Source organism: Oxyura jamaicensis, chromosome 3, assembly GCF_011077185.1.
Source record: "Oxyura jamaicensis isolate SHBP4307 breed ruddy duck chromosome 3, BPBGC_Ojam_1.0, whole genome shotgun sequence".
NCBI lineage: Eukaryota > Metazoa > Chordata > Aves > Anseriformes > Anatidae > Oxyura > Oxyura jamaicensis.
Genome location: NC_048895.1, coordinates 43,121,857 through 43,145,054, shown reverse-complemented (window position 1 = coordinate 43,145,054; position 23,198 = coordinate 43,121,857). Strand labels below are relative to the sequence as shown.

The window sequence follows — 23,198 nt, the reverse complement described above, 5'->3', positions numbered from 1 at the left end:
ATTCATTTTCGTCCCTACCTGATTTGAAACACAGATCTGGGAACTGACTGTGTCTTTCTGACCATTTTATGATGTAGAAAGCTGGGGCTATAAGAAATCCTAGCCCCAAGTCATTTGCCATTGACTTCAAATGTGGCCAAGACTGCTTCTGTGCCTCCATTTTTTTGCTGAAAAATAAATTATACTACTTACCATTGTTTCTGAAGTGGATTTAGATCAATATGAAAATTAGATTGTTGTATAAAAATTAATGATAATTATTAGTGTATTTTCCATATTGTTTTCCATCAGACTATTTTGTTTGCTTCTCTTGATGGCCTCAAGGCACAGAGCAGATGTTTTCACTGAGCTGTCCTCAATGACTTTTAAATTACTTCATCATTGAAAAATGGCAGCAGTGCCAGCCTTTCTTGTAAGATTCAATCATCATTCCTCATATACTTTAAAAAGACCACTTCAGGGCCAAATATACGTGGCTTTGGAAGCACCATCTTCAGGTACGTCGTGTAAATGGCAAGGAGATGGAGAGGTAAAGACAGAGAGAGGGAAAAAAGAAAAAGAAAAAAAAAAAAAAAAGCAAGAGAAAACACAACACAGAGAGAAAGGCAAGAAAGCAAGCTTATTTGTGCACTTGAAAACCATTATAGCTTGGATTTTCCTCAACTATTGATGGCCTGAAACTCAAATATTAATTTAGCTTGATTCTTGAATCTGTTTTGCCTTAGAAATAACGGGAGAGTCCTTTATTAGAAAAAGGAAAATAATTCCTCAAATGTTTGACAATGGAATGTTACGGAAAACCTTTGATTCCCCCAACAGAAAACCTACTTAAAAAAAAAAAAAAAAAAAAAAAAAAGGACAAGTCATTAATCAGTAACAGCTGTTCCCAGCACCTGTTATTTATTCCAGTTATTAACACTTCCTTTAGCATTTCTGACAAAAAAATGGGTATCTTTCCTACCAAATGCACTGTGCTTCTTGGAACATCCTCAGTACTGGGTGGCTACCTTTGTTCTACAAGGTGCATTTGCAAATTACCCCAGTGTGCTAATGCAGCTTGCAGCTTTGTCACTTACAGGCCCTTTATTTTTACTGTAAACATAGGTTTAAAAAGCACTGAGCATCCATCCCATATCTGTTGCTGAAAGCTTGTGCAGCGTATGTTCTTGGACGTGCCCCAGTTAGCTGGGGATAGGGGCAAAGCCACACACTAAACCACAGAATGGTTGAGGTTGGCGGGGCTCTCTGGAGGCCATCCGGTCCAACCTCTGCTCAAGCAGGGACACCCAGAGCAGGTTGCCCAGGATAAGTGTAGGTAATGAGTGACCAGCCAGGCCATACAGGCAGTCAGATGGGGAGAGGACAGCCCAGAAGGGATAGCCACCTCACTGGGATGTGAGAGTTCCACTTTCACACCCTACCTCTGCCCCTGACTCTCTGATGGATGCTGTCTGTGATAATTAGGGCCACCTTCTTTCAAGCATACAGGTGCCAAAAGGTTCTCAAACACCAACACCTCCCTGTGTCTAATTCTCAATGAGGCAAATGGAAATTCAAAGGGCTTGCCCCCACAGCTGCCTCCTGCTCCTTCCCTTCCCAGCACAGGAGGCTCCAAAACCTCCTCTAGCACAGGAAAATAAAAAAAAAAAAAAAAGAAAAAAAGAAAAAAAGAAAAAAGAAAAAAAGAGCTCAGAGAGCAACAAACACTCATTGGGGCACCTTTCACCTGTACCCATTACCTGCAGGCTTCCAGCACCAAAGCCTGGGGCAGGGAAACTCCACTGTCAACAACCATGCAAAACTCTCCTTGTGCACATGCAGAAGTGAGCTCTGAAAGCCCAGCCGGCTCTAGCAATTGCAGTTTGAAAATCATATGATAGACACTAATGTATTTCTGCACAGAGTTAAATACATCCGGAGCAGTGCAGGAATGCAAGCATACCTGTGATAATTGCACTCTGTTACCTTTTTCTTTTTCCAGCTTTCTCTTTTTGCTTAATAAACGTCACTCAAATCTGTTTTGTGCTTGTTCTTAATTTAAACATTGAGACTTGCAATGGTTTCCTACCGCCATTAGGTAATATTTTGCATCTGAAAGCCACTGGTTTCATTTATGGCTGTGGAAGTTGTGGCAACATTTCTGTTGGTCTTGTGCTTTGTAACATAGTTTTAGTTAAAGGCATGCATGGGGTTGGATTTAGGAGAACACTGTTTAATACAGATAGATAAAGAAAGCAGTGTATTGTATTTATCGAAAGGAAATGTCAGCAGAACTTTATAGTCTGGTAATTAGATAACGCAGATAAGTCTGCCGAGTTTGTGTGCTCACAACTGCCATTCCAGATAACACTTCCTGAAGCAAATGAGAAGAACTTACACAACATTGTACATTTTTCGTGGCTCCTTTCTTCAAGCTGATATAGAAATTGGGAAAGAAAATTCAGATGCAAGCTACAACAAGTGCAATATGTTATATTTTTTGTTCTGAACAGTCCAGCTCACTTTGAGAGAGAGTGCCGGGCATCCAACTTTTCCAAAGACACCCGCAACCGCAGCAGCAGCAGCTGTGCCAAACCATCACCACTGTGGGCAAGGGAGCATTCCACGGTCCCTTTGATTCAAAACAAGGTAAAGCCAGAGCAAAGCAAGGGGCTTACATTTTTCAGACAGGTGGCCTTTGTAAACACCCATGTTTGCATATATGGAAAACCTCATAAAGAAAAACCTCCTAGTGTCTTGAAAAAGAAAACACGCAAGCAATAGCCAAATTGTCCTGGATGTAGAACTCAGGTCCAAGTACTGAAGGCCTCATTCTCCTCTATACAGTTTTTATTTTAAATGCAGATGAGGTATTTTGACTTTATGCTTCCTGAAAACACACCAGAGAGGTTATTACTGGTAAAGCACTAGCCTTTTACCCTAGGAGCTTACTTCTCATAATGCTTTGTGCCTTATGTAATTGGCTGTTCCTGAGGATTCCAGTTTTCCCTTGTACAGGTTACCCTTAAAAGTATTTTATGACATGTGGCCAAACCATGAAATTGGCTTGTGTTTAACACCACCTTCCTCAGGCCACTAACATGCTACTTATTAGGGCCAGGAGATGTGGTGAGGCGGAGAACTTAGCTTTAAAAAGTGTCACGTTCTAAAGCAAAATCAAAAGTAAAATAATACGCAACTTGTTAATAGGACTGAGTTTCCAGATTGATTCTATTTTTAAAATTAAAGAGGAAAAAAAAAAAAAAAAAAAAAAAAAGGAAGAAGAGGAAGAAAGGAAGTTTTCAGCTAACTTGCTGTCTGCCGGGAAACACTTACTTGTCATTTTGTTATCTTGCTTTAGAGAGAAAGTGAAACCCATAGGAGCTTTTCAAGAGTGTATTTCAGTTTACCATAACTGCAAAACAGCTTCTCCACTGAAAATAACCTTTTTAATAATAATAACTTGAAAATCTTGTGCAAAACTGTAATTTTCTGGCAGGTAAAAATTCTGGTTTGAAATGCTCACCAGCCCTCTGTAGTGCTCAGAGCCTGGGGGTGCTGGGAGCTGGCTGTAGAAGTGACTTTGCAGAGCATCCCTTCCTGACACTGAGAGCTGGTCAGAATTTCTCCTGCTCTGTCCTTTCCCATGGAAAGTGCTGTCCTCACAAAGTTCAAGTTTCATGTTACAAAAGAGAACAGAGGACACCCCCTCCCAATCCCTTCTCCTGCTCAGCCTTCAGCGTGCTGGAGAACCTCCCTGTGGAGATGCACGCACCAAGTTGTGTGAGCCCACACAACCCCAGTGCTCAAGCTTTGCCCAAGCAGCTGTGCATCTTCTGATTTATACCTGCATCTCCATAGCAGCACAACCGTGCTTTGGAGAACACAGTGGCATAAAGTCGCTTTTGCCAGCGCAGTTTAGATAAATAAACAAGGGAAGGGAATTTCTTTGCGCTGTACGTGACCTTTATTTCAACATAGCTGCATCCACACTGGCCATTCTGTTGCTGTAGTTTTGTACAAGGAAAAAGATCATCACGGTTTTATATAGTTTACGTGTTGAGCAAGCTTTTGTGTAAACAATGCCATGTTTATATAGCAGCCCCGAGCAGCTGGCATGAGTCTGCGCTGCCCATACAGCTACCCCACAGTTGACACACAACATTCCTCCTCCACACCGCGGAGCAAGCTTCAGCATGGTGCTAAGTGAGATGCTCTGGATGCATCTCTGCCGGGAAATTAAATGGCTCCTGGTCCCAGGAGCACGATTATTTGTGCTGGTGCATGGCTAGTGTCTTCCCTGCCACGCTTTTGTCCCTACAACAAGCAGCATCCTAGGCTGTCCTCAGGCACAGAGCAGGAGTCATCCCCAGTGTGGGTGTGAGCAGTCAGCTTGGGAGGTCAAAGTCATGTGGGTTTTTTTCTGAAAATCTGTCCCATAGATCACGTTATGTCTTTTCCAGCCCAGGTCTTGTTTCTCTGACTTGCACAGTAGGTAACAGAGACACCACCAGGTCTTAAGAGCCAGGTGAAATAAATGGCTCCGCAGGAGGGAAGGGAGCTGTGAGGATCCCCATACCACATGAGCAGAGGCTGATGGCTCTTTGGGCTCTGCTCTGCTCCCCACATGAATGCTGCCTCAGGTGGCATCTGTCCTGGGCCAGGGGCACACAGCACATGCCCTACGCACAGCAGCATCCAGCCCCCGCCAGCGTGTCTGCTTGCTGCCAGCACAGGGCTTACGCATCCTCCCTCAAATGATGGATGTTTCAATTGTGATAGGGGTCTTCATTCCATGCAAGCATCTCAAAGAGCTTTACAAAAATAGCTCGCCATCTCGCAGACAAGCAATCAGACATGCGGGGATAGGAAATAGCTTCACTCGCCTTGGAGGGTATTTCAACGTTCCCCACCGCCACAATATCCTCTTGCAAGTACCAGTGACCTTCTCCCTCCCAGCACAACCAGGAGGCCCCCATTTTCCTAAGGCCCTGGAAAGATTAAGTGACCCAGGTCCAAGGTTGCACAGGAAGTCTGGAAGGAGCACTGGAAATAGAAGGGGGCCCTCCTGGGTCCCTCTGCTGCTCCTTGACCACCAGACCATCCTTCCTCTCCCAAGGTCACTCATCGAGCCTGTGGTGGAGCCAGGAATAGTACCCAAGTTTCCTGACGCCCAGGCCCTTGTGCACAAAGTACAAATATCAATTTAAAGCAATTTATAAACCCAGGTCTTGCAATTAAACCTCAGACACGCTGCCTGAGCCCGACGCTTCCTATATTTTGAAAGCTGTACGTGCTTAGCTTAAAAAGTCCCCACGCCAAAAACTTTGTGGGATGCCACTGCTTGCTTTCCAGGTAGGGGCAGAGTCTGGGGGTGCCCTCTCCAGTGAGAAGGGACACCCCTGTCCCAGGGGACGAGCCCCCAGGGAGGGACAGACGTGGCTAGAGCTGCCTCAGGCTTTCTCACTGCGTGGGTGCGTGCCACTGCCCCGGGGATGTGCTGCATCGGGGGGGCACGCTGCCACGTGCCCCCACAGCTCGTTGGAGCCTTTCCATTAATTTTAATGGGCATTGGATCAGGCCCTGAATTCTCAGCTGTTCTGACTAAATGGCCTCCCCAGGCCAGCTCTTCTCTCTTTTTAGACCGGGGAGGACTTTTGGACACCCTGCTGACAGGGGGGGGTCCTGCTGCTTTTTGGCAGCCAACCGGCCTTCTGCCTGCACACGGGGCTGGGCAGACAGGAGCTCACAGCCACCTGCGTGACCTCCGTGCACTGCTCAAATTGTCCTTTTTTTCCCCAAAAAGAACCAGGTGCTAGTGATGTGGAGCAAGGATCCATCGCTCCCGGCTGCACACCTCAACCTGATCACCAGGAGCCGCTGTATATGTGTGCAGGTGTGGGGGACTTGGTAACTGTGTGAGAAATAAATCCTGCATGTGGTAAGAGCCCCAGCTCTGCTCAGAATAGAAGCTGGAAAAGCCATTCAGCTCATCTGCGAAGCTGTCGTTTCAGAAGGGGCTTCAGAAGGGCAAGACCCTGCTCTTCTCTTTGCCCACAGTACTTTTTCCCTCATTCCCCAAACTCAGCACATCTAGCAATTCTCACACTGGGACAAACTGAGCTTTCTGAAGACATTTTATCTTCAAGCAAAGTTGCTTAAAAGCTGATGCTGTGCCTCTTCACCAGATCAAGGAGCTCCATGCTTCTCCGGACCTTTACCTGGCAGTACGTTGAAGTTGTACTTGCATTAGCACTGAAGACCTGATGTTATCACAGAGGCACTCCACCATCAATGGCTTCCACTTGTGACTGCTGTTTATACAGAAGCAGCATTAAGAGGTCCCAGCTGAGACCCTGGCACTGACTGTGCGCAGTGCAGCAGAGCATGAGGCAAGTTGGCTCTGAAAAAGCTTAGGAAGAAGAGGAAACAGAGAAATTAAGCAATTTGCTCAAGGGTGGAAAGCAAGTCAGCAGCAGAGACAGCAATAAAACATGCCCGAGCACATATGTTTGTCCAACCTGGGCGATTACATTGCTCTGAGCACCCTGCTGCCATGCACACTGTCATGCCTGGGTCACTGTGTGATTTATTGACTGATTATCGGCAGGATGTTATGTGACCATCCAGCTTGAAAATGCTGTTCAGACCGTCACTCACAGGCTGCCTTTTAGTACCTCATGTCACTGTCTGTATGAAAACCTTCCCTAAAAAGACACTTTGGGATAAATTAAGAGGACATATACCCTGTTGGGTCACTTTGTGGGCAGTGAGTTGGTAGATCTTGTCTAAGGATTGGCTTAGTGAGTAGGCCCTATAGATGGACAAGCCCCTGCAGTCAGTGTGTTTTCTACTAACCCCACAGAGAAGTACAGTTCTAGTTGTTCTCACATTCCTGTACATTAAAATAAGGTGAGCACGTATATAATTTAGATACAGATCACCAGTTGCCATTATTGCTTGATTACTTGTGCTACCCCATCCTTTGCATTTAGGATAGCATCCACATCCACCTCCACTGAAGTGAATGGGAGCGTACTATTTTCATCAGCTCCCAGAGGCTGTGAGAGGTGGCCCACAACAAATGGGGTGGGATTGGCTTTAATGGGTCAAAAAAAAATTAATTATTTCCCAGATTTTCCTTCTTTTTCTTGAGATGGAAGAACACTTTGCATGTTTCCAAAGGGTCTCTGCTAACTAACAAGTACAACCCAAAGGAGAGTTAGTTAGGGCAAACTAAACAGCCTAAGGAATTTGAGGCCAAGCCAGGGGATGGGGTCACACACTGCCTCAGTGTGATGGCAGCAGGCACCAAGGGCAGAGCTGAAACTAAAGACACAACTGGTACTTTAGGCAGGTATCACAGTCAGGAGAGTTGTGGCCATCAGTCAACTCAGTGTCCCCTTTTCCTGGGGAGGGAAGGGCCAGCCCCAGGCTTGTGTTACGGAGGGAGCTCAAGTCCCATGGATGGGTACCGGGAGCCTCAATGGGCATGCCCTGGGTGTCCCAAACTCCCCTGGACTCCAGGCAAGTGTATGAGGTTGCAAGAAATGAAGAGCGGAGTCAGGACAAGCCCTGTGCCTGTATTGCAAAGGAGCGCATCTGCATGGCTCTTCCTTGGGAAATGGTGCCGTATGTGTTTATATATACACAGCCCAACAGGACTGAGCAAACATTACTCAAGGTTTTGACAGACGTTTGCCTTTGGGATAAGGGTGAGCATGACAATGGGGTCAACAGTTCAGAAAGTCAGGAGGGGAAAGAAGGGTCTACACAGAGGAAGTTGTTCCCCACACTCTGCGATAGGTATTGGTCCTGCCCCATCTCCCCATGAGTCCTCAGAAACCTGTCAGGTATCCAGTCACAAGGTTCAGTCCAGTTCATCATCAGTTATGAAATAAACATAGCACTTTGTTTATCATTAATAATATTTATTTTGGAAAAATATTTTAAAAATGAATTTCTTCATTAACAAAACGGTAAAAAAAACTCAAATAACATTTGCACAATATTCCATAAATACATTTATATACAAAAAAATATAGTCACATAGACCCGAAGTGCCTTTGTACATATTTACCAAAAAATTTAAATTATAAAAAAATGGACATCACAAAATACTCAAGCTTTACAATTATCATGAAAATATTTTTACAGATTCAAAAAAATAACACACTTTTTCCTCACCTAGTAAAAACACATTTTAGTATCAAAAAAGACAATAAAGGCAGTGTTTGTGTCTCTAATTCAAGAAAAGACTGGCTCATAAGAATCCAAAATATACACTTCAGGCAGTGCATGCTTCTTATGTAGTAATTAAGTCCATTCATTTAAATATATATAGAAAAGCAACTGACCATAGTGCAATGATAAAATTCATAAAAGGCAGTGCAACAGTAATCCTTGAACACAGACCCTTGCCTGGTGTCCATCTTGTTTCTTTATTTTGCAGTCACTTTGCTAACTTCAGTAGAGAACCAGCTCAAGCCTGAATTTAGTTTCTCAGCAGCAGTCAGTGAAGGAATCTATCTCCCATTCCTCTTTCAGCAGCATTCATTGGGGCACGTCTCCTTTGAAATTGTTCTGAACAACATCTTTGCCATATCATGTCTATTTTACACCTGTTGGGAGAAAACAAAGAGACCAAAAGAGGTTAATAAACGGTAAGAAGAGGACAGTAAGGCTGCAGAGGTTCAGGACGTCACCTTCATGCCAAGTAAGAACAGGCTCCACATGAAACATATGAAGGGGTGAGTCAGTAGACCACAACCGCACTATAGCTGTACTCTAGCCTGAAAAAGTCACTGTCCCTCTAACACCCACTGGGGCTTATCTTAATCCAGAGCAAGTTTTTACAACATCTGCAGTACCATAAACTCAAGGCAGCCAGATTTCAGCAGGTTCAAATCACTGTGGCAGCACGGAGAAGAGTTTGGCTGCCCCGACATGCGTTGGATGGGGATCACGCACCATGTTTTGTCTGACTGCCAGGTGGGATACTAACCTCAGTTGCTATGATGCACTCATCTTTCTCTTCTGATATGACGTACACCGACTGGTACTTTGTGTCCTTTGAAGTGGAATATACTGAATCTGGCCGTTTTCTTTCAGAAGTATCACTACTGAAGACAAAGACAGACAACATAGGTCAGATGGCTGTTGCTTAACGCTACCTCTAAGACGCGCACCCTTCAGAGTAAAGCCACCCCCAGCACTCAAGTATGAATGATACCTTTTTAGCTGTACTGCACTTTTCTCCTCTGCCTCTGAATCATACGTTTCACACTTGGCTTCACATTTGCCATGCTCCTCTTTAACAGAGTCCTCATTCTTGAGTTCATGCACCAAATTGTAATCCACGGATGGGTATCTAACTTTGTAGCCATTTTTATCAGAGTTATCACTGTGAAAGTCTACTTTCTTATTTGTGTTTTTAATCTGAGTGGCACCAATGACACTTATGGAAATGTCCTTCTCACGCTGGCAGTTTGCCAGGTTGTTCATGGTCTCTGTTTCACTCCTGCAGGCGTCTGGCTGGTGGTGTCTCTTCTGCACCTTAAGCCTGATGCAGACGACCACGGCGGCACACCCCAGCAGCAGCATGAGGACCAGAATAATCCCGGCACACACCGCGATCCAGGGGAACTGGCCGTTCTGACCCTCCGTGTACTTCTCGGTGAAGTCAACGATCACCGGTCCCTGAGGTGGCTCTGGGAGCAAGAACTGGCAGTTGAGCCCGCCGTAGCCCCGAGCACACTCACACACGTAGCGGTTGCTTCTCTCATGGCAGGTGGCCCCATTGTGGCAGGGGTTGTGCTCGCATCTGCTCACTGGGGTGCTGCAGTTCTTCCCGTTGTATCCGGGGGGGCAGGTGCAGGAATAGTCATTGACTCCGTCCTGGCAGGTCCCTCCATTGACGCAGGGGAAGGAGGCGCAGTCGTCCACGTTGTCATCACAGTGTCTCCCAGTGAAGCCAGCCTGGCACTGGCATATGTACGAGTTCCCCAGATCAACGCACTGGGCTCCTGCAAGGCATTAAGGGCATGAAGGCTAAGCGGGCTGTAGTCACACCCTCCCTGCAGTGTGCCCTGAGTGCTGCTCTCAGGGTCACCATCTCAAACCGCAGCTGAGAAAAACTTCCCTTTTGAGAGGTTAGCCCCATCTTTGCCAAGTCTGAGCCACCATAAAAGTATGTGTTTTTTAAAAGTAAGGTATTTCTTAATCAGATCTGTTTTTTATTCACCATCCTATTCCCTTTTTGACATTTCATTTAGCTGTGACAATGAAGCTAGTCCAGATCAGGTTCACATCACAATCTCACCTTACAGAGGTAAAGTGGCACTGAATAAGGAGGACTGCATTAAAGAAAATCTTCACTACATTAGTCAAAGCAGGAAGATTACTATTGCCAGATTATAAGTAATAATAATACTTAGTATTAGTATGGCATTTCGTATCCATAGGTCCCAAAGAGTGTCTATAAATCATTTAGAAGTATAATCCTCCACAGTTTAAGGCATGAAGCTTCAGGCAAAGTTACCCCGCCACAGTGACCCCTTAAGAAAACATTATCTGTAGCAGTGACCCATGCCACACCATTACTTTTAAGTCACCAAGTCAACCATTGACATGACATAGCCCGTGGTTTGTCACTGGGCTTTATTATGAACTCCAGACCAGTAGCCAAAGCAACTGGATGATCTCCTTTCAGAAGGTCACTGTAGTGTATTTGGCCTTACCATTAGCACAAGGGCTGGAACTGCAGTAATCAATTTTCTTTTCACAGTTGAACCCAGAATAACCCAGTGGGCAGCGGCAGCTATATCCCCCGTCAGGGTTGTCAGTGCATCGCCCACCGTTGAAGCATGGTCCATCAGCACAGGTCATGGCGCTCAGCTCGCAGTTTTTACCATAGAAGCCCGGTGGGCAGGTACAAGAATAGCTGTTCTCAAGATCCTGGGGAAAAGACATGAGAAATGTTCAAAATATGTACCTGAAGTTGCTTTGAAATCCAGAAATGGACTTTGAAAAATCAGCAGGACTGACATTAACTCGCCCCTTGGGGTTTCATACATCACAAGTGACTGAGACTTACAGTGCAGCTTCCACCGTTCTTGCAAGGGTTGGCATCACATTCATTGATTTCAATCTCGCAGTTGGAGCCTGTGTACCCAGGTCGGCAAGAACAAGTGTAGCTCCCCTGACCAGTGTTTGTGCATGTGGCACCATTCTTGCATGGCTTGTGGTGGGTGCAGTAGTTCAGGTCTGTAAAAGATTTAAAAATAAATAAATAAAGAGAGAAATCTGTCAAGATACTTGCTGCTTTGCAAAGTTAGGCTAGCACAGATGAGCTGGAAATAGCAGCCTGCTTTCTGCATTTTAAGACAGATCCTCAGGCAAGGACTGAGAACTTACCCTGGTTGCAGAAAAGGCCACCCCAGCCTTCCTGGCAGTTGCACTGCCACGGTTGCTGACAGGTACCATGCAGGCAGCCTGGGTATCGGATGCACTCATCACAATATCGCCCCTGCCAACCCACTCTGCATCTGAAAAAGAAAAAAAAAAAAAAAGAAAAAAAAAAAAGTTGACAACAAAGTCTCGTCAGATTTAGACTTCTCACATTTGGAAACCCTATCGCAAACTCTGCAAACACACTGATGCCAGGGATCAGGTTTCCTAAAAGCCTTCAGTGATCCTTCATCTGAGAAAGTCACCGAGTCCAACCGTAGCATCAGCTTTCATCAGTCCCAGCTATTTCTTCCACTTCCTTAGACAGATCCACAGTTGCAGGTAGTTAATTTGTTTACTCTAATAACAAACAGCTAAACCTTACACACAGCACTGAAAACTCGTAAGGGTAGTATTAATGGCACTGATGTTTGACTTGTAGATTAATACTTTGATCTGGCATCACCTGGATTTCTCAAATTACCATCTAATATGAAGAAAGGCATTTAAACTGACCCTCGAAGGACCGATGGCTTTTTAGCACCAGAGCATTGAAGTTAAAGACAAAGAAGGGGAGGGTAGTGGAAAACTTACTTGCATTCCCCAGGTTTGTCGCAAAAGCCATGCTGCTCGTCACATCCAGGCAAACAAATCGCTGTAAACAGACCAAGGAGGGAGAGGCATAAGCTCCAGGGCCGAACGCCTCCCTTTTCAAAGTCCCCTCCTGAGAGCACCTTGTGGGTGGGGAGCCAGCCCCTTTTGCTAGGTCCAGGCAGTTAATAGCAGCTGAGTTAATCTCTGGAGCCTGCAGGAGTATTGATCTCGCCTGGTAGCTGGGCACTTTACTTATCGCCAGGGATGAGCATTCTTCTTAATACAGTTGCACACAGACAAAAGAGGGCTCACAATTGCTGCCTTCCCCACAGCCCCTCGCCCCCCTTCCCTTCCCAGCGAGGGTCAGAAGTCCTTTTTTCCAATTCTATGCACACAGCTCCACCTCTTAATATCCCCCGAAAGTGTGTGTGCAGATAAGAGTGGACAGCTGGTGTGCAGGGTGCCAGTGCAAGACAGCTGCTCTATTGTCTATTCTCTCCCAGCAGCTGCCCCACTGCAACAATACCCCCGGCCCCGGAGCCAATGGGGCCGGTGCCGGCGGCCGGGCAGCCTATCCCTGCCCACAGCTAATCTATGGCACGCGCGTGATTTCGCTGCAAAAACTTTTTTTCTTATTCAAATAAATAAGTCTAAAGTTCTTCCTCCCTCCTCCCCCCCCTCCCCGCCCCGCTCGGAGCAGGGGCGGGTGGGTCCGGGCATGGTAAAGAGGTAAGCGGGCCAGCGGGAGGGAGGATGAGGGGAGGGAAAAAGGGACTTCTGCTCATTACTTTGCCTGGTTATGGAACTCATTAAGCAGGCACTGCAAAGTTTTAATTCAACAAAGCCAGCCGGAGACAATGGCATGCGAGGGGAAGGGGGGTGGAGGGGAGAAAGAATCAGTGCTGATAATCGGATCGCCTCAAAGTTGGAAAGAATGGAGCCGAGGGCAAGTAGACGGGAAGCAATCTGCCACTGGGAACTCGGCTTGCTAACAGGAAAACATTCTTTTTGCATGCACACATAAACACAGCTCCAGCGCCTAGCGGGTTTTTGCTGCTGCTGTGCGCTGTGTTTTCTGAGACGGAAAGCAGAGCAGCACGCACAAGGAGTCAAGAAAGATGGACAGCGTTCTGCTTTGCTGGGGGAAGAGCGGCAGTGCACAGGCATCTAAAAGTGCTGACATCCCCGAAAGAGCTCGTTATCAAAATGCTTCCTTTTTCCCCACCCCTTGACATAGCCGGGATAGGCACTTTTGATCATGGGAAAGGTTGTAGATCCTATTTAAAACACTATCAAAGGAAATGCAAGCCCCTTTGCCTGCTGTTTATTGTGCAACATCGTACCATGAACTCCTAAAAGCATCTCAGCACTGACAGTGTGAATAATCAATCTGAGATTATTTGATAGCAGCTCAGCTGAGACCACAGTGTAGGTGGGCTTTAAAAAAAATATAGAAAAGAGAAAGGCTGCTTTACAGACTGTAGCTGCTTCCCCTCAGCCCACCTGGCCCTCTGATGAGTGGAGGGGAGCACTCAGTGCATCATCTGCCAGTGTACTTCAGACATGTGTACACACAAACAGAGAATGCCATCACACACCGCAGCAGGAGCTCCGCGTGTATGTTTGCCTGTATGCTGCTAGGTGTCTACAAAGGGGGGTAACCTCACAAAAACTGGGGATACCTGACATCTCTGGCTACCTGTGCTCTCTGTGATCTACTTACTGGCCCAGCTTTTCCTGCTGTATCAGTACACCACATTCCTGAACAATTTCAGGCTCACTTTAAAACTCATGCCCCGTGTCCTGTTCTGTCAGTAGCAATGAACACGGCAATGCCACAGGAGAGCGATGGGGAAGAAGCTGACCTGTGGCTCCAGGTGCAAAAGTGTCTGTCAGTGGCAGCATGTGAGTACCCCAGATGAGAAATCCTACAGGCCACAGGACATATCTTGGCTCTCCCACTACTTTTTTCGATACAAGGTGACAAGACATCGGACTGCAACAAGCCTACCATTAGGCCTGCCACACGGATGTTGCCGAGGCCTAACTTCCTTCCCTGGAGCCACATACCCCATAATTACAATATCAAAGTACCAAGGTTGAAGGGGTGGCTAGGTGTAAAAAGGAGCCCTGAAGCATTTTAATGCATCCTCAAGCAACTGCTGAGCATTCTGCCACCAGATTTGACAACTGCAATGAATGAGCAAGAGTGTGATGTCGGCACTGACATTTTACTAGCTCGAGGTGGAGCTGCCTGAGTTAACTTTCTGTGGTAAGGCTGAGGACCCCCTGTCCCCCACACCAGGAAAGCCTGCACACAGCACCCTCCACGCGCTCCAGCTCGGTTCCCCCTCTCCCGTGGGGCCTGATGTCAGGGAAACACCTCCAAGAGAGCTCAGGGGACACGGCCGCACCCGGCGCCCAGGGGGACACGAAGGTGGACACTCACGCTCAGTGCAGTACTGGCCCTTCCAGCCTGGGTTGCAGACTTTCTCGCCACGCTCTCCGCAAGTGAAGTGACCGAAGGCATCGTCCCGGGGCCGGCAGAAGACGGAGCAGCCTTCTCCATAGTAGTGCTCGTCGCAGACAAAGCGATACGAGTACTTCAGGTCAGTGCGGCCGCTGCTGTGCAGGTCCTGGGACCACTCCTCGCCCACCGCCAAGTGCCTCTGGGTGGCCAGGCGGCTGATGAGGCGTTCGGGGTTTTCTGCATGGAGAGGGGAAGTGTGATCAGGGCGCCCGGAGAGGGCAGGGGGATGCACACAAGGGGGTGTCTGGCGGGATGGGGACCGCGAAGACGGGGTGAGGGGAGGTGGCTCTGGGGAGGGGTCCGTGGGGGGGCGGGTACCTGTGGTGAGGTCGTCGGGCGAGTCCGTGTGGAGAGCCTCGATGATGAGCGAGAAGGTGCCCTGCGGAGACAAGGGGCAGAGACAACCCGCCGCGACGGCGTGAGCGCGGCCGGGGCCGGGGGGCAGCACCGCCGGCCCCCACCCCGACGGTCGCCCTCCCTGACACCCCCCCTCGCCCCCCCTCACTTACGGGCCAGGTGAAGCCGAAGGGGAAGCGGATGGGGTTGCTGAAGGCGGGGTCGGCGCCGCCCGCCCCGTCGGGGACGCTGAAGGAGTTGGCGCCGAGCACGGGGGTGATGGCGCTGCCGTAGGTGCAGGGCGGCTCGGGGGACACGCTGGCCTGGTAGTGCTTGAGGCAGACGCGGAAGAAGGTCTTGCAGTCGCATTGCTGCAGCCCGGCGCCGCCGGGGCCGCCCCCCCGGCAGCAGTTGCGGTTGCTGAGGAGCCCCTTCTTGTTGACGAACTCCTGCAGCTTCAGCTCGAACACCCCGGAGCCGGACACCTGACGGGGACGGGGACAGGGGCCGTCAATCCCCGGAGCGGCCCCGTGCCCCGACGGCTGCCCCCTGCCCGCTGCCTCCCCCCCGGCCGCCGCGGGGACCCCCGAGGGGGCGTCCGGGTCCCCGTCCCCCGTCCCCTCGTCCCCCCTCACGTACCTGGCGGCGGCACGGCAGCACCGAGAGGAGGGCGAGCGCCAGCAGGAACCGACCTCCCATGTTGGAGGGGCAGCTCTGGTGCCCTCGCGTTCCTCCCCCTTGTCTTGTCTGCCGGGGGGGGAAAGGGGGAAAGTGTCTCTCGGGGGAAATTAAAAATAATAATCACGAAGCGGCCAAAGCCGCTCGCCCCAGCGGAGCTGGAAGAGTTACTGTCACGGTCTCCTTCTTTCAGGAGCGTCTTTGACTTTTTTTTCCCCCTCTGCTGACACCTCTGGGTGTAGCCTGTCGCCGACTGACAGCTCTTTAGGATGGCAAAAATAGAAAAAAAAAAAGAAGGAAAAAAAAAAGTTTACGATTGATCTGCTAAACTCTTTCTTTCCGAATCCACGGTGCTCCTCCTTTTCGCCAGGAAAAAATAAAAATATCAAAAATCAAAAAAAAAAAAAAAAGCAACTTAATTCCCAACAGAGGCAGAGAAAAGTCTTGCCGAGGAAGATTTGAAAAAGACAAAAAAAAAAAAAAAAAAAAAAGTCGGGGCTCTGGAAATCCCTGCCGAGGCGGCGGCGGACGAGGCGGCAGCGCGGTAGTTCCCGGTGCGGCGCGGTGCGGGAGCGGCTCTGCGCGGCTGCGCTCGCCCTGCGCACGTCGGGGCTGGGAGGCGGCGAGCGGCGGCTTGCGGGTCACGTCGGAGCCTTGATCCCCCCCCTTTTTTTATTATTATTATTCTTTCTTTCTTTTTTTTTTTTTTTTTTTGCGAAAGAAGCGAAGCTCTCGTTCGTCGTCGTGGGCTTCCTTTTGTTTTTTAGAGGAATCCCGGCCAACTACAACAAGCTCGTGTCTCGACGGCGGCGGCAGCAGCAGCAGCAGCGTCCGCGGGTGCTCCTGCGGGGGGGCAGGGGGTGCCTGCTCTGCGCCGCGGCTCGGCGGCTCTCTCCGAGGGTGAAGCGCTAAGGATCTGCCTCTCCTTGGGCGCCTGCCTCCCTTATATCCCGCCGGCCGCCTGCATGCCTAATGAGATGCAAATGAGCAGCCCCCCAATCTGGCTAGAGCTGTCACAAAGGAGCCACTTTTCCAAACCCTCCTCTCAATGGATCGCCAAATGGTCAGTGAGCTGTAAAATGTGCAACCCTCCTCCCCCTCTCCCCTCCGCGCTCACAAAACGTGCTCATTTACATTCCTGCAAATTTGGTAACCACGAGAATCCCCCTCCTGCTCCGGGCAGAGGGCAGCACCCCCTCCGCACCGGGAGAACGAGCCCCCGGGGCCGCGGGCAGCGCCGCCGTGCCCCCCGAAAGTCGCCCGGCGACCGTGCCCCCTTCCGAGGGGCTTTAAAGGGAACGGGGGAGGCGGGCGGCAGCGAGGGAAATCCGATCCCTTTAAACTCACACCGCATTGCCCCCGGTATAAGCGGGATAATTGGGAGCGGGAGGGGGGGATGCGAGCGAACCCAGCCCCGGCTCGCCCTGCCCCGGGCTCCGCTCGCAGCACCCGTCCCGCCCGGCACGGGCACGGGGGGCTTCAGGGGTCCGGGGGGCTTCAGGGGTCCGGGGAGCCGGCGGGCTCGGGGAAGCCGGCGGTGCCCGCTGCCCGCCGTCCCCGGGGGGGTCCCGGGAGCGGGGCGCTGCGGGTCCCGTCCCCACGACCACCGCTGGCGGAAAGAGCTCCCCGCTCCTGCCGGGTCCTACACCCCTGTATGATTATTATCATCATCGCCAGCAACCTCTCTCCCTCTCTCTCTCTCCTCTCTCTCTCTCTCTTTTTTTTTTTTTTTCCTGCTTCAGCTTAGTAAAAAGTGAGTTTGGTGTGTGTCGTTCGCGTGGCTGTCATTAAGGCCGTTTGTTATTGTGTGAGGGCTGAATCAGTTAGCTCTTTGTGCTCTCAGCTGTATGGTAATGTAGACAGCACCTGCTCCCTGCACAATGCGAGGGAGAGAAAGAGCTCCCCTCGGCGCACGCTACTGCCTCTACAACAATGTCCGCACATTTTTTAAAGAAATCCCTTCCAGCACTTCCCCCCTCCGTAAAAAAAAAAAAAAAAAAAAAAAAACTAAAAGACTTTACACACCAACCGTCACCTTATTATTTTTTTACATATCCATCAGACACTAGAACTTTTGTTTTGACCTTAAAAACATCGAAAAGGAGTTTACTGGGGCGGTGAAAGAGGAGCAGAGATGATTACCCTTTGAGCAGCTTCTTAATGACGGATGGGAGCGGGGGATAAAAGTTTGAGGGCGACTCTGGCATGTCACTCGAAGCGGGGTTTTCCACTTTGTTGGGGCCCTCTGTTAAACACCTTCGGTAGGCGCAGGCGGATTCATTAGGATGCAAGGTGTAACTGTCTCTGTAAATGTCATTTTAATTGTAACAGATCATTTCAGCACAGATTAAGCTTGTGTGCGAAAGGAGAGGATTTGGCTACAATAACCTCACTGTAGGTATGCCGTGCTAAAAGCCTTATTATGGCGACTTTATTGGGTTGAAACGTGCATTTGCATGGCAAAATGTGACTTTCATTGAAGCAGATGTCTTGATCACAAATTATCTTACAATGCGCTAGGAAAAAAAAAAATCTTAAAGACTTCTTAAAGTAAAAGCACTGGGTAATACCAATTAAAAGAAAATCACTAATGAGTTCATTCAGCCCAGCTCTTCTTGACTGCTCCAGCACTGCGGCTGCCCACGTTCATCTGCGGGGCGTTTGCGGCACCCACCCCAAACCTAGGCAGGTACTTTATCAAGCAGCCAGCCCCTCTACCTCCCTTAAACCCAGTCGGGGCCCAAGGAGCCGTCTATACACAGGTACCGAGAAGAAGGGTCTTCCCCCCCTCCCCGCCCCATACCCTCTAGAGAAAGCTGAAATGTGCAGGAATGTTTGCTTTTCCCCCGCACCCGCGGCCGGGCAGCGCCGTGCCGAGGCTCTGGGCAGGCAGAGGCGAGGATGCTCTCGCCCGGGGACCGGGGTTGAAACCGGGAAAGCGGCCCCCGAAGCGGGCAGGGGGCAGGGGGCAGCGGGCAGCAGGCGGGCGCCTGGGCGCCGCGCACCCGGCAGTACGAACCGTAAATTACTTTTGCCACCTAGCGTCAACATCTTTCCGAGTGGCTTCGCCGCTGCTTCGCGAACTTGGCTGCAGGGTTATCCCCAGGAAAAGGAGAGTGTGGGAGGAAATTCACACAAAAAAATAAAAAAATAAAATCGCTTCGCATCGCCCCGCTCCGCTAGTGGGGGGGGGGGGGGGGGGGAGGGAGAGGAATATCTCTTGAAATTTGGAGGTGACCCGTCGGTGAGATGTGTTGTACCACCAGGGATCTTTTAATCTACGAGAGGTAGAAAGTTGGTCCAGTAGCATCCCCTTGCTTAAAAAAGTGGAAATAAAAAGTTACACGCGCGAGGGCTTTAACCTAGCGAAAAAAAAAAGCCCCGGAAAAAAAAAAAAAAAAAAAAACTTGCCCCCAAATCCTTAACAACCCCCCTTCGGTACCGGGTATTTGTTAAATTGACGTGGCACAGATTTCTCGATTACCGCTGCTGAGCGTGACTGAAAGGCGCCGTGAGAGCCGGCAGGATCCTGCCCACGGCGCTCATTCTTCTCCGGCTTAATTTATGCCACGCGATTCTGTATTGGGGAAATCAAGCAGAAAGCTCCTTTTTCTGCTTTTTTCCCCCCTCTCCCTCTCTCTTTCAGATGCTGGGCTAACGGGGAGACTGTTTAACTTAAGTGTTTCTATAGGAGGCTGTTGTAGTTTAACTCCTGCCCACCAGTAGCTGAGGCGAACAAAGGAGGGACTCGAGGTCTAACTATTCATCCATTCTCTGCACTTTAATTTTCATTGATTTTGAAGACAAGGGGAGCCCTTAGGGATTCTCGCTGAAGGGGGATGACACGCCTTTAGACGCGATCAGCCCCCTAGCCAGCCATCTGCTCCTAACCAAATGGCGCTTTTTCGCTCCCAACCGCGTGTCTCCGCACCGCGCTCCCCCCCGATGCTGCCCGCCACCGCCGGCTCGGCCCGGCCCGGCCCGGCTCGGCTCTGGCCCGGCTCAGCCCGGCTCTGCCCTCGGGGAGCGGCTCCCACCCCGGGGGTCCCGCCGCCGGCCCCCGCTCGATGCCCCCGCTCCGCGGCGAGGGTTTGCAAGCCGAGAGCATCCCATCGGCCGCTATTTCCAAACAAGCCAGATTATGGGAAAAGTCACTTCCAAAAGGGGGGGGGGGGGGGGCCCCCGCGCCCGCCAACCCGCCCCCAGCCCCACCCCCACCCCCCGTCCGCCCCCCCCCCCCCCCCCCCGGGGGGGGGGGGGGCCCCCACCGGGGGGCTGCTAATGAGGGCGAGGCGCTGAATTCACCGCCGTGCAGAGCCTCCCTCGCCCGGGCCGGGGGGCTGCGGGCATATGGCGAACGGTGCGCCGCCGTACGTGTGGAGCTATGTGTAGCCGAGTGTGCATAATATTTTAATTAGCCCCCTAGCCCCTCCGGAGGCATGCGGGAGCCCCTCCGCCGCAGCCCCCCGTCAGGTGTCCCCGGGGCCGGCAGGGGAACCGGGGCTGGGCGCGGTGCCCGCCGTGATGCCCATGCCCCCCTCTCGCCCCCCCTCGCCCTGGGGCGCTGAGCCCCCCGCCCCCGGGCCCCGACCCCCGCCCGCGGTCCCCCGGGGGCGCCGGGCCGCGCTTGCCGTGTGCGGGGAGGGGGATTACCAAGTTGCGCATGTAGGTTAGCCGAAAGTTGCAAAGGCATGTGCTGATTAGAATAAGAAAGGGCAGTCGCGTGGCTCAGCTGGCACACAGAGAGGCCAGATGATAGATAAGCAGCTCCGGGCCTTCCCTCCCTCTCCCCCCCCCCCCCCCGCCCACCCCCCCCCCAGCCCCCTTTTTCAAATCGCAAATCATCTGCTCCAGCCCTATCCTAGCCCCTCATTTTCATGACAATGGCTGTGTGTTTACCTGTGATCCTAGGACCGGCGGGGCATTCCTTTGTCTCCCGATGAGATTACCGCAGCCAGCTGCTCTCCAACCCTTCCCCGGGCAAATCCCGAAGTGGCCCCTATATGTGTTTTTCTGATGGCACACGAGGAGAAAGCGAGCCTCCCCCCCCCCCCCCCCCCCGCCGCCGCCCCCGCTCCCCTGCACTACTTGTTTGTTTGGGTTTTCTCCCTGGCTCGTTTCCGACGTGATTTTGCTTGTGGGAAACTGCGAGGGATAAAATTGGCCACTCGTGTGTGTGCGAGCACACTCCCGAAACGAGAAGGGTTGCGGTGGGCTGCCCGTCCCTGCTGCGGGCTGGCCCTGGGGGAGGCTCCCCCACTCCTTGCTCCCTGCCATCCCCCGGGCCCTTGGGCTCACCCCAACCAGGAAGGCGCCTTCCCCTGGGTGTCCCTAGGCTGGATGAAGGCCTGCTCACTCCCTTGACCTCCAATCTGTTGAAACGGGTGAACCTTCCACCCTGTTTCTTTACCTCAGCAGCAGAAGAGGTGTGGTACTTAAGTCACTGCACCTTCCGTGCCCTGCTTGGGTGCAGCTCAGCCCTACAGCTACAAAAGCGGCCTGGCCTGCCCCTTTTAACCCCAGGTTTGCGACCTTAACCACCCAAAAAACAAAATTGCTGTTCTGACCACCAACCAACCCAAAACACCCTGCGATCCCAAGCACACCACCTGCCCCGTCAGGCAAGGCCAGTGCAGGCCCCTGTGAAGCCATGGCCTGGCTTGCATCCCAGAGCAGGGGGGACAGGCCGTGAGCTGGCTCAAATCATGCACATGGGAGGGAAAAAAAAAAAAAAAAAAAAGTGTTATAGCACTTCTCAGAAAAATGTGTTGCATTCTGACGATGAGATTTCGCGGGATGGCTGGAAATATTCCCCTCTGCTACCAACCTCAGTAGCAATATTCACTGCGTTCACCATTTCTCATGGGGAACCCCCCTCTTCCTTTTCCCCCTGGTTTTATTTACCATCATCTTAAGCCAGAACTCCAAAGAGTAACTGCAAACTGCGACTCCAAGGAGCAGCCCGCTCCTTCCCTGTGACAGTCAGCACAGCGTGCCGCTGTCCTGTGCGGCGTTTCATGCATGAAGGGGTTTTCTGTTCCCCTGTGGCCCGCAACCCCCCTCGCACGGTGCGCACATCTTGTGCATTGTGTGCTGGCTGCAGCGCAAAACCTGCTGCTAATAAACTTTGGGGGGTGGCGGCAGTCCGATCGTATGTTTTCAGGGCTTTCCGAGCCACTTCCAATTTGCGTTGTTTCCATTTCTTTCCGCATCTCTCTGCGGCTTCGTATGTGCGGGGAGGGGGCAGAAACTGCTCCGCAGAAGGTGATTACGAGGCAGAGGATGGGTATGGATGGGGCGGGCCCGTGCTTTTGGAAATGCTCTCCCCTTTTCTGAGAGCATCTGCCCGGAGACGAACAGATGTGGGCACCTGCGGTGACAGGCCACATATGCTCCGTCCTATTCACAGGCATTCAGACACGGCCACAATGGCGAGGCTTTGTGCGCGCGGAGTCACCAAATATATTAATCTGTGCTCCCCAGAGCACCGCTCTGCTTAATTTTTCACCGGCAGGAACATCTGATCTCAGCCCTCCATCGGCTCCCCGGCCCCCTCCTTCCCCCCTGAAAACATGTGGAGCTATCCAGGCCCCCACCTGTTGCCTGCAGGGCGGAGGTGGGCCTGCCGCAGGGCTCCCCGCTCACCACAAAGCCAAGGAGGCACAATCTGGCCCCCCAGTTTTGCCCTCGACCCCCCCAGTTTTGCCCTCGAGGTCCCAGGGGCCGCTTTGTTGATCAAACCCCGCTGTTTTTCCCCCAAACACGGCAGTCAGTAGGCTGCGCAGCCAAAAGGTGACATAAACCTTGGATGCGAAGCTTGGGATTCCGTGTTGCTTTTTGTTGTTGGTTTGTGTTTCGTTTTTTAAACTGCTTCAGGGAGTGTTTTGCTTTTTATTTTTCAAACCGCTTCAGTGGGTGTTTTGTTGACTTTTTTATTTATTTTTTAAACTGCTTCACTCTGCGTGCCTCTTTCACCTCCCCCTCCCTCGTTCTGCCCGGGTTCGTTCTGGGCCACGCCGAGCCCTTCATCCCCACAGTGCCCGCACGATGCCGGGGGGCACCATGCCGCGGACGACCCCGTTCCCCACCACCACCACCACCACCACCACCACCAGCAGCAGCAGCAGCAGCCGCCATTGCGCTGCCCGCGGCCCCTCCGCAGCCTCCCCGTGGCTCCCCCTCGGCCCCTCAGCACGGCCCGGCCCGCCCGCTGCGCGCATGCGCAGCCCCGCCCGCGGGGAAGCGGAAGCGCAGGCTCGGGTCAGTGCCGGGGGTGCCGTCAGGCGGCCGTTTAACGGCCGAGGCGGGTGGGCGGGGGGGTGCGAGCGGGGCTCCGCTCGCAGCATGGCCCCGGGGGGGGCTCGGCCCCTTGAGGCCGGGCCGCGGCGGCGAAGGGAGCTGGGAGGCTTTGCTCCTTGTCCCTCCTCGGCCCGAGGGCGCTCCGCGAGGGCGGCTGGGGGTGCTGGCAGCAGTGCTGCGCCCCGCTGGGGGGACAATAAAATCCCTGTCGTGGTGGGGGGGTGCTGGCGACATAAAGTCACGGGTGTTCGGCTCTCCGGCAGCACCTGGGGTCTCCCCTGAATCCTGGTGCTTGTGTAAACGTCGGAAGGAAGGAAGACGCCACTGATTACTT

General features: G+C 51.5%; 2 protein-coding genes across 6 annotated transcripts in view; one reads left to right on the top strand and one right to left on the bottom strand.

Moving 5' to 3' along the window:
* Positions 1 to 7,893: 7,893 nt before the first annotated feature.
* DLL1 (delta like canonical Notch ligand 1) lies at positions 7,894 to 20,568 on the bottom strand. 2 transcript variants are annotated; one of them, XM_035321874.1, is made up of 12 exons: positions 20,465 to 20,568; positions 15,527 to 15,827; positions 15,061 to 15,372; positions 14,870 to 14,930; positions 14,471 to 14,728; positions 12,022 to 12,082; positions 11,395 to 11,525; positions 11,075 to 11,244; positions 10,719 to 10,935; positions 9,212 to 10,004; positions 8,984 to 9,101; positions 7,894 to 8,600 (listed from the first exon to the last, which is right to left on the bottom strand). In XM_035321874.1, the coding sequence occupies exons 2-12, from the start codon at positions 15,584 to 15,586 to the stop codon at positions 8,595 to 8,597; spliced, it is 2,187 nt and encodes a 728-aa protein (XP_035177765.1). In that variant the 5' UTR covers positions 15,587 to 15,827; positions 20,465 to 20,568; the 3' UTR covers positions 7,894 to 8,594. The 2 variants fall into 2 exon arrangements, with proteins under 2 accessions (XP_035177765.1, XP_035177764.1); XM_035321873.1 differs by lacking the exon at positions 20,465 to 20,568 and having other exon boundaries at positions 15,527 to 16,031.
* The window catches only part of FAM120B (family with sequence similarity 120B), a 75,898-nt gene continuing 69,200 nt past the window's right edge, over positions 16,501 to 23,198 (top strand). For 2 of the 4 annotated variants that reach the window (XM_035321878.1, XM_035321875.1), the window contains exon 1: positions 22,791 to 22,825. The gene's annotated coding sequence lies outside the window, so the exon portion shown is untranslated. Of the gene's footprint in view, positions 16,629 to 22,790; positions 22,826 to 23,198 lie in introns of those variants that run through there. The other 2 variants (XM_035321877.1, XM_035321876.1) reach the window with 2 other exon arrangements.